At 49.6% G+C, this 12,122-nt stretch overlaps 1 protein-coding gene across 7 annotated transcripts in view; it reads right to left on the reverse strand.

Annotated features, from left to right (window-relative positions):
* Nucleotides 1-685: 685 nt before the first annotated feature.
* rab11fip3 (RAB11 family interacting protein 3 (class II)) overlaps nucleotides 686-12,122 on the reverse strand; it is a 69,202-nt gene continuing 57,765 nt past the window's right edge. For all 7 annotated transcript variants that reach the window (XM_055651474.1, XM_055651472.1, XM_055651473.1 and 4 more), the window contains 8 exons: nucleotides 9,997-10,090; nucleotides 9,003-9,106; nucleotides 8,120-8,260; nucleotides 6,320-6,401; nucleotides 4,980-5,117; nucleotides 4,550-4,705; nucleotides 4,126-4,266; nucleotides 686-3,242 (listed from right to left, as the gene is read on the reverse strand). In XM_055651474.1, coding sequence (XP_055507449.1) covers nucleotides 3,108-3,242; nucleotides 4,126-4,266; nucleotides 4,550-4,705; nucleotides 4,980-5,117; nucleotides 6,320-6,401; nucleotides 8,120-8,260; nucleotides 9,003-9,106; nucleotides 9,997-10,090 — 991 coding nt within the window. In that variant the 3' untranslated portion in view covers nucleotides 686-3,107. The remainder of the gene's footprint in view (nucleotides 3,243-4,125; nucleotides 4,267-4,549; nucleotides 4,706-4,979; nucleotides 5,118-6,319; nucleotides 6,402-8,119; nucleotides 8,261-9,002; nucleotides 9,107-9,996; nucleotides 10,091-12,122) is intronic.

Here is a 12,122-nt window from a genome sequence, read left to right on the forward strand (position 1 = left end):
GGTGAGGAGTGGGCAGCAGGGGGATAGAGGGAGAGGAGTGGGGTAGGGAGGGGAGAGGGATTATAGAGAGGGACTAACAGAGTAAAAGAAAGGGGGGGGGGAAAGAGGCGAGGGAGGGAGTGGTGGAGGGGCGGAGGAGAAGGGAAAGAAGAGGGAGGGGTAATGGAGGAGGATAGAGATAGGAAGAGGGATGGTGAGGTAATGGAGAGGAGGGAGGGCGTGAGGAGGAAGCAGAGGAGGGCAGGGAGAAGGATGATAATGGAGGGGGGGGGGTGAAATAGGGGACTGAAAAGGGAAAGTGAGATGCGTTCACATTTATCTTATATTTTACATGTTATTGCCATTTTGAACTTTAAAAATGTTGCAGTCGCGCTCCCACTTGCCGGCCGCGCCTGCGCAGTTGGGGGATGGTCGCAGTCACTCGTGTCACAACGGGGAGCTCTGACGTCACAACAGGAACCCGTTAGTCGCGCCTGTGCAGTTGGGGGCTATGGGTGAGTGGTGGATTACTGCGTCGAGGGATCAGCCCAAGGGGTCTGCACCTGGTCTAGTATACAATAGAATCCTTACCTACGCATTGCCTGGTTCTTCAGCTACAAACCTCCAGCAATTTCAATGGATCTGTATGACCCATCTGCATGTCCTGTGGTCTTCTGATAGCAACAAATAACTGCAGAGACAGTGGTTATTGCTGTCGATTTTAATTAGTCAGTGTCTGGATGCTTACAGTAGCCACATCACCATTCATTCCATATCCCTGCACCAAAAAAGCCAGTCTATACAGATGTGCAAACCTTGTATTTCTGTACAATCACAATTACCATGGATGATCAATGCAATGTTAATTCCCTGGTCGTCAGGCAGCTTCTGTATAAACAGCAAGTATTGATGCTTAGATTAGCTCTGGTGATGAAACAGTACACAAACCAGTATCAGAATTTTCTTTAAAAACAGTTTGAGCTAAATCTCACATTGGTTTTCAATTGTCAGGACAGTACATTGATAAGACTATTTGCATTTAAGACATTTTATACATTGTGACAGTATCATCTTCTTCATGGTAGCAAGTGCGAGTTAATGCATTCTCCATAAAGAAATCAACATTGAACCTGCTTCCTTCTCAGTTTCTTACTATATACAGACACAATCTATTGACTTTACAAAATTGAGAAGCTCTCAAGTGATTCCACTGAATGCACTGGTTATCAGACTCCAGTACAAATCTGCCTTCATTCTATAAAAAATAACTTTCTACTGTAAAGGATAGAAAATTCAAAATATACATTGATTTACACAAGAGACAATGCAGCAAAGTTTACAAGCAGACAGCAATGCCTTGCATCAGATACAAGAGGTACTGGGAGAACTCAGAGCTGAAGCACCCAAGGCCTCGCCATGTAACAGAACATCTTTGCACAAGGTTAAAGAAAACTTGGACTGAAAAACAATACTCCAGCACTAGCAGCCATTGTTGCTGAACGAGGGAGCCACAATCTGCAATCCGTTCCCTCATCCACATGGATGCAAGGCACCAGTTATCTGGGCTAGCCAAGGAATGGGCATTCTTTGCAATCTCTCAACAATTTTCCTCTAGGCAACCACCAAGACTGAGATGAGGAAGGGTCCTGAACAGCAGCTTACCACAATGCTGCAAAGGGAGAGGAGTCGGTATTACCGAGCTGGGCAGTCTTGTGGATTAAACACACACAATACCAGTGGCAACTACTGACTGCAACTCTCCCACCTCTTGTTGAATATATAGATCTCAACTCCTGCATTCATTTTTAACCAGCAAGTAGGCATGCTCTCAGCTATTGGGTGTTAAAAGTGCTCAGGTGATTTATTTTAGGAAAAAATGGAGTAAATAAATACTCAATAAATATTGTAGTGTCACTGGGCACCTGGGCTGATTTGCACCGACCTCAGATGCGATGAGTGGGTGAACTAGGAGAGTGTACAGAAACAAGGACTATGTCAGCGAGCATCACCGGACAGCCATGTCAAACAACGATCAGTGCAACAATGGTGAGGCAAGAATAGCGATCAGGTGTGTACACACCTGGTGTCAGTTATAAGTGTCATTGTCAAATGTTGTACAAAGCCATCAGTGTTTCTGGTGCTACTGGTACTTGGAGTGCAATTGGAGTGCAATTGGCGTGTAGTGATTTGTGGGGAAAAATGCACAACTAGTACAGAACTCGTGCACACTGATCAAGGGAATGTGGTTTGTGATGCAGTCCCTGGATTAGGACATCAAGTCTCTTCACATCAACGGCCTGTTGTGGCAGACCTGGGGTGTGCGCAATACAGTCAGTCCTTGCAGCAGGCAGATAACCACAAGCCTGACAAGACACGAGTCAGGCCAGTACACCGGCCAAGTCCTGCAGCAGAGTGTTGATCAGACTTCTTGCAAATGCCAGGCAACATCATTGCACAACTGAAAGAAAACTTGTCGAGCATGGAGTAAAAGGGCAGGAAGACATTCCTAGAGGGGCAATGAGTAGGTTCATGACCCTAAACAAAGGCTGGAGTCAGATCCCAGGTTCAAGGTGTGACCATTGAGTTGGGTTATAGACCGGAGGAAGGCTGGATTTGAGGACATAAATCTGGATTCCCCACCCCCCCAGCCAACCCTGCAGAGAAGCCGACTAGCTGCTCCTTGTAGAATGGAGTCCCGCAGTAGAGCTCAGAGTGGGTGCAGCATTATTTAGGTTCCCACTGACATGAACTCTGAGTCCGGCCTTATGCAGGCTGCTCCCCACTGCCCCGCACCCCATTATCATCAATGTGTTGACTTGGTTCACTGCATTTTAGTGACACGATTTACTGTTACCGGCCATTAGCTGGGTATTTTGGTCCTGGGGAGACATGACGACCATTCTGCGATCCTCACACAAGAGCGACTGGAAACGGAAAACAGAAAACCTGCAAGAAATTACCAACTGCCTGTCGTACCTTGGCACACGGACAGGAAGACAAAGTGAATGCTGTGTGGGTTTACACAGGTCCGTGGTTCAAGAGTTAGGACAGAATTCTGCAGCCAAATTGCCTGACCATTTACACACAAGTGACAGAAGAGCTACTGTTTGTACACTGGTCCCGGGAGGCTAGGAATGGGCCTCCTCCGCTTGTTTGATCTCTAAAATTGCAGGATTCGTCTCCATGATTGCAACAACAATCCGGTCAATGTAGTCCTGTAGCCTGTAGTTTATCTCTTCCTGCTTCTGAATTGCATCCATAAGCTGTGACAAAACAGAAACCACATTGAGATGATCACAACTAGAAAGTCTACCCCAGATACACAGATCTCACTTTCCCCAAACTTTGCTGAGGTGCTGGAGGCAGACAATCACCTCCCCCCACTTTCAATCTGAAGAAGGGTTCAGACCCGAAATGTCAACCATCCTTTTTCTCCAAAGATGCTGCCTGTCCCGCTGAGTTACTCGGGCATTTTGTGTCTACCTGCACTGTTCAGTGTTCTACTGGAGATTAGTGTAGAGAGTCAGTGCGGGTGGGGCAGGATGGGCTGAAGGGCCAGATTCCAGGCTGTATAGCTTAGTTACGACAGACCTCTGACCAGCCCAATGTCAGACTTAAGTCAAGATCGGCTTGTACTCGCTAGAATTTAGAACATTGAGGGGGGGGGGATCTTATAGAAACAGGCTAGATGCAGGAAGATTGTTCCCAATGTTGGGGAAGTCCAGAACAAGGGGTCACAGTTTAAGGATAAGGGGGAAATATTTTAGGACCGAGATGGGAAAAACATTTTTCACACAGAGAGTGGTGAATCTCTGGAATTCTCTGCCACAGAAGGTAGTTGAGGCCAGTTCATTGGCTATATTTAAGAGGGAGTTAGATGTGGCCCTTGTGGCTAAAGGGATCAGGGGGTATGGAGAGAAGGCGGGTACAGGATACCGAGTTGGATGATCAGCCATGATCATATTGAATGGCGGTGCAGGCTCGAAGGGCCGAATGGCCTACTCCTGCACTTATTTTCTATATTTCTATGTTAAACACCACCAGCCGAGTCCTGAGAAAAGACTGCATGCCGTGGTTATAAATAACCGCACTTACACAAGTATTTAATGACTAAATGATTATAAATTAGGTTGAAGACAGACTTACTTCATCCCTGGACACTGAGCTGATTTCCGCAGCCAGGGACTCCGAGATGGACGTGGTGTAAAGGCTCTTTGCCCCCTGGATGCTCAGGTTGATAATCTGCCCGTTCAGCTCATCGTTTTGCTCCTTCAGATTTCGGTTGTCCTAGAACGAGAGACAAGGGGTTAATGCTGATCCCATGGGTGGCCCGTGGAGTGGGGTTCGAAAGTACAAGGAAGGGAAGGAGGGGGCAAGTGCCCCGGGGAAGTACCCCTCTGGTAATGCTGACCCCATGAACGGCCCCCGGTGGGGAGGCGGGGGGGTGAAGGAGAAACAAACAACATAAGTCCCGGCGAAAGGCCAGTGTCCTGGGGAAAGGGGAGGGAAGCATGAGAGCAATGGGTTAATGCCCACACCAAGAGCCCACCAGAGTGCCAGCTACCCGTACCTGCTTGAGGCGTTTGATCTCATGCTCTAGCTCAGCCTCGCGGTTGCGGCTGTTGTACTCCTGCAGCCCGATGCTGCTGGATCGGCCCCGCAGCCTCTCCGCCTCCAGCTTGAAGAGCTGTAGCTGCTCCAGTTGCTTGCGCAGATCTTCGATGAGCTGTGGGCAGAGAGAGATGGGTCACAAAGGGGGTTGGGCCAGGGAGAGGCAGATCAGGATGGCAACCGCTCCACCATACAGGAACTTCTGCTGCTCAAAACCACACTCTCCAGCTCATTCAAAGTGCTAGAGACAGGCTTTTGTCCCCAACCACCAAGTGCTGGAGGAACTCGGGTGGTCAGGACAGGAAACACTTCTGGTGCAGACCCTTCCAAAATCTTCAGACTTTTGTTCGGCGTGGTCAAGAATGGGAGAAAGGACTCGGGTGCCTCACCTCTTGAGTGGTTTCCTTCTCCTTCTGGAATTGGTATTTCTTGTGCCAGAGTTTATCCGACAGCTTCTGGTTGTTCTCCTGCTCCTCCTTCAGCTTCTGCATCAGATCATCCATTTCATCCAACAGCTTCCGCTTCTCCTGAAACAGTAACGCCTCAGTAACAGTACCTGCGTAGACCCCTCGTCAATCACTGCACCATGCGTAGACCCCTCCCCAATCACCCATCTCCCCCGCCACAAAGTGTATGTCCTGCCTCCCCCTTCATGCCCATAACCACCCCTTGGCATTTGCCACAGATAAGGCCCCATCTCCAGCGCAACCCACGCTCTTCTGGAACCACGGGCAAGAGGTCAGGTCTCTCAGCAGCGGGAGTTCGATCAACAGTCAGCAATGTAGGCAGGTCAATTAAATAATTGAGGCAGGATGCCAGGACGACTAATGAACTGGAGTAGCTGGGAATTTAATTTAGTTAAATAAATGTGGAAATAAAATGGGTTCAGAAAAGATTTACGAGGATGTTGCCAGGACTAGAGAGTGTGAGCTAGAGGGAGAGGTCGAGTAGGCTGGGTCTCTATGCCATGGAGCGCAGGAAAATGAGGGGTGATCTTATAGAGGTGTACAAAATCATGAGAGAAATAGATCGGGTAGACGCAGAGTCTCTTGCCCAGAGTAGGGAATCGAGGACCAGAGGACATAGGTTCAAGGTGAGAGGAAAATGATTTAATAGGAATCCAAGGGGTTTTCACACAAAGGATGGTGGGTGTATGGAACAAGCTGCCATAGGAGGTAGTTGAGGCTATGACTATCCCAACGTTTAAGAAACAGACAGGTACTTGGATAGGACAGGTTTGGAGGGATATGGACCAAGCGCAGGCATGTGGGACTCATGTAGCTGGGACATTGTTTGCCAGTGTGGACAAGTTGGGCCAAAGGGCCCGTTTCCACACTCTATGACAAAGCAGCAGCATCAGTAACGGCCATTGAATGAGTTTTCAAATGGTAGTTCTAATGTTTTTCAGGGAAAGGAATCCTACTAAAGATTGAGCCTTTGTGCCAATGACACACAGGAAGGAAACGGAGCAGATTATTAACAGCCTCTGAAATGGTGCGTGAAGCTTTACAGCTCAGGAGTGGTCAGGGATGGACTTTACACCAGCACCGATGTCTCGTCAATAACTAATAACACAGTGGGGGGGGAGGGTGTTTGCTAGTGTACCAGATACAGTGGTCAGCCAGGCAGTACAAGGGGTTAAAGCCAGCGTCAGCAATAGAAGTGGACCAATGCGCAAGTTAAGTGACTATCGCCGTGCTGGGACAGAGCAAGGGAATCAAATCTGTACCTCCTCCAGCCGCTCCGTGTTGGCCCGCAGGCAGGGAATGCAAGCCCGCAGCTCGCTGTTCTCCTCGTCCAGCTGTTGCAACCTGTGTAGACAGATGCACCAAGCGTCACTTCCTGCTGCGTTCATTCTTGGGACCTCCGAGCCCACCCACCATTCACTGTACTGTCTCTGGAACTGATGCACTACAATACTGGGAACTGCATTCTACCCTCTGTATCTCCCTTTTGTTCTATGTATTGTACATGAATTTGACCCGACTGTATTTATGTATAGAGTATCTGATCTGTTTGGATAATACAACAAAGCTTTTCACTGTACCTCAGTACACATGATAATAATAAATCTAAACCTCAATGACAGGAGGCAAGACTCAACATTAACGCAGGCCCAACTCCAGCCCAAGTACAAGGGTTGAACAATTTACTGACGGTGCTTCTGCTGTTTGGGAAAAGTCCTATTCACAGTGACAACACTGACCCTTATTACACTGCAGGCAACTTGGGCAAGTCCAAAGAGGCTTCGATGCAAAAGGCATAGACAATGTGTATGGTGGTGGCAATGGAAGGGGGGGGGGGGAAAGAGTGGGAGAGAACATCAGGGAGACAGACTCTCCAACCCTTCTATCTAATCATGATTGCTCTTTCCAGGTCTTGTCCATGTTATTCAAGGCCATCAATTCTCCACACATTCACCCATCTCCTCTTTAAATACTGCAACCTCCACTCTCTGTGAGAACAAATGCCAGCGTTTTAGATGATTATTATCCCCTTATCTTATAAACAGCCCCTCATTTAAAACCCTCCGAGCATTGGAAACATCACATCCACCCCATCATGCTTCCTCTTGATCCTGCATCTTCCAATGCAATGATCCTTTTAAACACCAAAGAATACAGACTAAGTTTTTCCAGCCACTCGTTAGTGACATTCCCACCAAACTGCTTCCAATGCTGCTAGATCCTCTGTTAAATAAGGGGACAGAGCTGTACCCAGTGCTCTAAGCGTGGCTTCACCAACACCCTGCACAATTGTAAAGATACAATAAGCCTCCAGTAATCTTCTATCAGCTTTCGCAAATACCGATGGTTTGGGATGCAGGAATATATGCGAGAACAGAACATTTCACTTTCTGGCCAATTAGTTTAACTTGGCATCATGGTCAGCACAGGCGTTGTGGACTGAAGCTGTTCTTGTGCAGTTAATGTCTGGTGCCACTCACTGCTAATCGCCAGCCTGGGCTCGCATCCTATGCTGCACAGTGGCAGAGTGTCTGCCTTGCCGCGCCAGATACCCAGGTTGGATCCTGACTATGGGTGCTGTCTGTACAGAGTTAAGAGCTAGATAGGGCTCTTAAAGATAGCAGAGTCGGGGGATATGGGGGGGGAAGGCAGGAACGGGGTACTGATTGGGGATGATCAGCCATGATCACATTAAATGGCGGTGCTGGCTCGACCTACTCCTGCACCACCCATTATCTATTGTATGTTCTTCCTATGACTGCTTGAAGTTTTCTCCGGGTACTCCGGTTTCCTCACACACTCCAAAGACGCACAGGTTTGGAGATTAATTGGCTTTGGTCAAATTGTAAATTGTCACTGGTGTGTAGGATAGTGCTAGTGTACGGGCTGATTGCTGGTTGGCACGGACTCTGTAGGCTGAAGGGCCTGTTTCCACGCTGTATCTCTAAAGTGAATAACAGGGCTCCTTCTCTGTTCTCCCCCAGGGTGAGCTCTGCCACCTCTGCAGGAGAGCTGGAGGAAGGCATGACCCTGGCCCTCGAACGGTTAACACGGGCGGTTACCTGGTGTGTAGATTCTCCATCTCGATCACTTGCTCCCTCTCCACCTTGCTCAGAACATCTTTCTGCTTCTTGATTTCCTCCAGTAACATCTCCTCAGACTTGTTCTCCTGCTCTTTTAGCTGCTCTTCCAAAGCATTGGCCCTGTTTGGAGATGGTCAGAGAATGAGCTGCGTTGCACCCACCCACAGAAGAGCCTCCGCGCTCACCAGCCCCATGCGGGGGGGTGGGGGAAGATCGCAGCTGAACCAAGCCACCCGCTTGTTTTAACACCAGTCCTTTAAACTAACAGCGGCTCAGGGTGGCATCACCGGTGAGGGAGCAACTTAAATGAGCTGGAAATGTGAGTTACAAGGCTAAACGTAGTCCAGAGTGATAGAGTGTGGAAACAGGCCCTTCGGCCCAACTTGCCCACAGTTGATCAGCTCCCCTCCCTCTGCAAGGTGACATTGTAAAATGCAAGTTAACCCCTTGCTCCAATGCAGTCAATACGTAGAGGGCAGAGATGGAGAGGGCCGGTGGCTCCCGCTATACCCATCCCCCAGGGGCTCTGGCACACGTCCCACACCCCCCCCCCCCCCGGGGTCCCCCCCCCCCCCCCCCCAGTCACTACATCCCTTACGGATCCTACTGCACCCCCCCCACCCCACTCTAGCCCTCACTGCCCACCCACCCACCCCCCCCCCCTCCCCCCCACCGGCACTCTAGCCCTCACTGCCCACCCACCCACCCCCCCCCCCCCCCCCACCGGCACTCTAGCCCTCACTGCCCACCCATGGCCACTCCCACCCCCCTCGGACCTCCCATCGCCTTCCACTCTCAACCCCCCCCCCCCCCCTCTCCAGAGCTCCCACCACCCCCTCCTCCTCTCCCCCAGGGCTCACACCTATGCACCAGTTGCAGGTTCTCTTGTTTCAGGCGGCCGTGCACCTCTCCGTTGGCTGTGTTCTCCTGTTCCAGCTCCGTCACTCGTTTCTCCAGGAATATCACCTGCCCGCCAGACAGAAGGAGAGACAGACAATGTGAGGCTGGTCCCCAAGAGCAGGGGGCCAGGTAAGGACCCGGCCAAGGTGTGTTCCTGTCCCTGTGCCCAGCCCCAGCCCCACCGAGGGGCTGCTCCGGCCCAGCCACATGGAGAAGGGGCAGCACCGGGACGCCAGCTACTGTGGGAGGAGAGCCAGCCCTCAACACCAGGTCTAGAGCACAGGCTGTGAACAGGCCTGGGCTCAAGCCCTCTCTCCCAGTCAATCATGTACACCATAGTGCAGCACAGGAACAGACCCTTCGGCGCACAATGTCTGCCGTACACGTCATGTTAGACTAATCTCCTCTGCCTGCACTTGACCCATATCCTGCCATCCCCTGCCTATCCTTGTACTTATCTAAATGCCTCTTAAATGCTACTATCGTATCGCCACCACCACCCCTGGCAGCACGTTCCAGGCACCCACCACCCAATGTAAAAATATTGCCCCACGCAAATCCTTTAAACTTTCCCCTCTCACCTTAAAGCTAGTCATTGACATTTCCACCCTGGGACAAGGTTCTGACCGTCTACGATACCCATGTCTCAATTTTATTAATTGCTGTCAGGTCTCTCCTCAACCTCTGGTGTTCCAGAGAAAACAAACTCTCAAAATAGCATAACTTTGTTGGTGGCAGAAACGTGACGCCCGTGTACTATCTTGAAGTCTACTACTACACTACAATCGTTGCACTTTGTACTCATTGCCGATTGTGCTTATCTATAGTATGACTTTACTGGATTGCATGCTAAACAAATAATTTCACTGTGCCTAGGTACATGTGACAACCCTCTGTACATTCAAACACAAAGCATGCTTGTGAAGCTGCAGCCTGTGTTAAAGGGGAAGGCTGACCTGGTCCGAGAGGTCGGCGGGTAGCTGGTCGAAGGTGCTGGTGGACAGGTCCTCCATGCTGTCACTGCTGGCTGTGCTGTTCTGCTGGAGATGCCTGCAATCAGAGGATGTAGTCAGCACGGCTGCCAATGTCGCTTCACACAGCTGGGAGCACAGTGCAAGCAGTCTTTGTGTTGGAGATGCCCGGGTGAGAGGTCGGGCAGGCCGTGCCAGGCGCGCCACACCACTGTCAGCTTGGGCAAGTTCAGCACAACTCCTACGTCTGAATCAGCCAACCACACAACTCTCTGCAGGAGCCACCTCCCATCACATTGGCACTGAGCAAAGCAGTTCTCAGTAATCACATTAGGAGGCAGCAGAGAGCAACTGGAGGAACTCAGCGGGTCGGGCAGCATCCGAGGAGGGAATGGACAGCTGACGTTTCACATCAAAACCCTACATCTGGACTGGATGAAGAGCCTCGACCCGAAATATCAACGTCCATTTCCCTCCACAGATGCTGCCCAAGCTGTCTAGTTCTTCCAGCTGCTCTTCTCCTGTTGCTACCACATGTTCCAGCATCTGGAGGCTCTTGTGCCCAGATTCAGGATGTGCATGTCTGTCCAGTGGATGGATTCCAGCATCAAGCTAACCCCATGGTTCAATCTGGCCCCAAGTACATCATAGCACAGTACAGGCACTTCAGTCCATCAGGCCAGTGCCAATCATGGTACCATCTGCCTGCACATGATCGAGGTCCCTCCATTCACTGTCTGTTCACACAACTGTCTTAAAGCCTCTTAAAACTGCTACCATATCTACCTCCATCACCACCACAGCAATGCATTCCCGTCACCCATCACGGAAATTGTTTTATTTTTTTTAAATCACTGTTCACATCTTTAAACTTTCTTTCTTTTCTGTAAAACTGTGTCCATGTATTTTAGAAACATAGAAACATAGAAATTAGGTGCAGGAGTAGGCCATTCGGCCCTTCGAGCCTGCACCGCCATTCAATATGATCATGGCTGATCATCCAACTCAGTATCCCGTACCTGCCTTCTCTCCATACCCTCTGATCCCCTTGGCCACAAGGGCCACATCTAACTCCCTCTTAAAGATAGCCAATGAACTGGCCTCAACTACCCTCTGTGGCAGAGAGTTCCAGAGATTCACCACTCTCTGTGTGAAAAAAGTTCTCCTCATCTCGGTTTTAAAGGATTTCCCCCTTATCCTTAAGCTGTGACCCCTTGTCCTGGACTTCCCCAACATCCGGAACAATCTTCCTGCATCTAGCCTGTCCAACCCCTTAAGAATTTTGTAAGTTTCTATAAGATCCCCTCTCAATCTCCTAAATTCTAGAGAGTATAAACCAAGCCTTTACATAGCTACCATTGGAAAAGGACCACCTATCTACCCCACAATTTTATATACTGCTATCAGGTCTCTTCTCAGACTCCAGAGAATACAGTCCAAGTTTTCCTAACCTCTCCTTCTAATTATTACACTCAATCCAGGCAGTATCCTGGTAAATATACCTCCACATCACTCCTCCAAAGCCTCCACATCAACCAGAACTGCACTCAATACGCCAAACGCAACCTAATGGAAGTTTTTCCAAAAGCTGCAATGTGCTAACGAGACTCTTGTACCCAATGCTCTGACTGATGCAGAGACAATAGGTGCAGGAGTAGGCCATTCGGCCCTTCGAACCAGCGCCACTATTCAAAGTTATCATGAGCTGATCATCCACAATCAGTACCCCGTTCCTGCCTTCACCCCTTACCCCTTGATTCCGCAGGCCCCAAGACCCCCATCTAACTCTTTTGAATACATCCAGTGAATCGGCCTCCACTGCCTTCTGAGACAGTGAATTCCACAAATTCACAACTCTCTGTGAAAAAGTTTTTCCTGAAGTTTTGTCCACACCTGTAACTGACCTGTATCCTTTGACAATCTTCTTGGACCACAAATCTATCAACTTACTAATCAAACAGTTCCTACACAACTCTTGCTGGATGGAGGACTCGAGTCCCGTCCACTGCATTTGGCTGAAGGTTTTTGCACAACAGGACCTCGCTGCTACCATGTTAAAGTGAGCAGTTTGAAAGTCTATGTTGGGTTTGGGACTGACACGTTGAGCTGAC

This window comes from Leucoraja erinacea, chromosome 20 (assembly GCF_028641065.1).
Source record: "Leucoraja erinacea ecotype New England chromosome 20, Leri_hhj_1, whole genome shotgun sequence".
Classification (NCBI taxonomy): Eukaryota; Metazoa; Chordata; class Chondrichthyes; order Rajiformes; family Rajidae; genus Leucoraja; species Leucoraja erinaceus.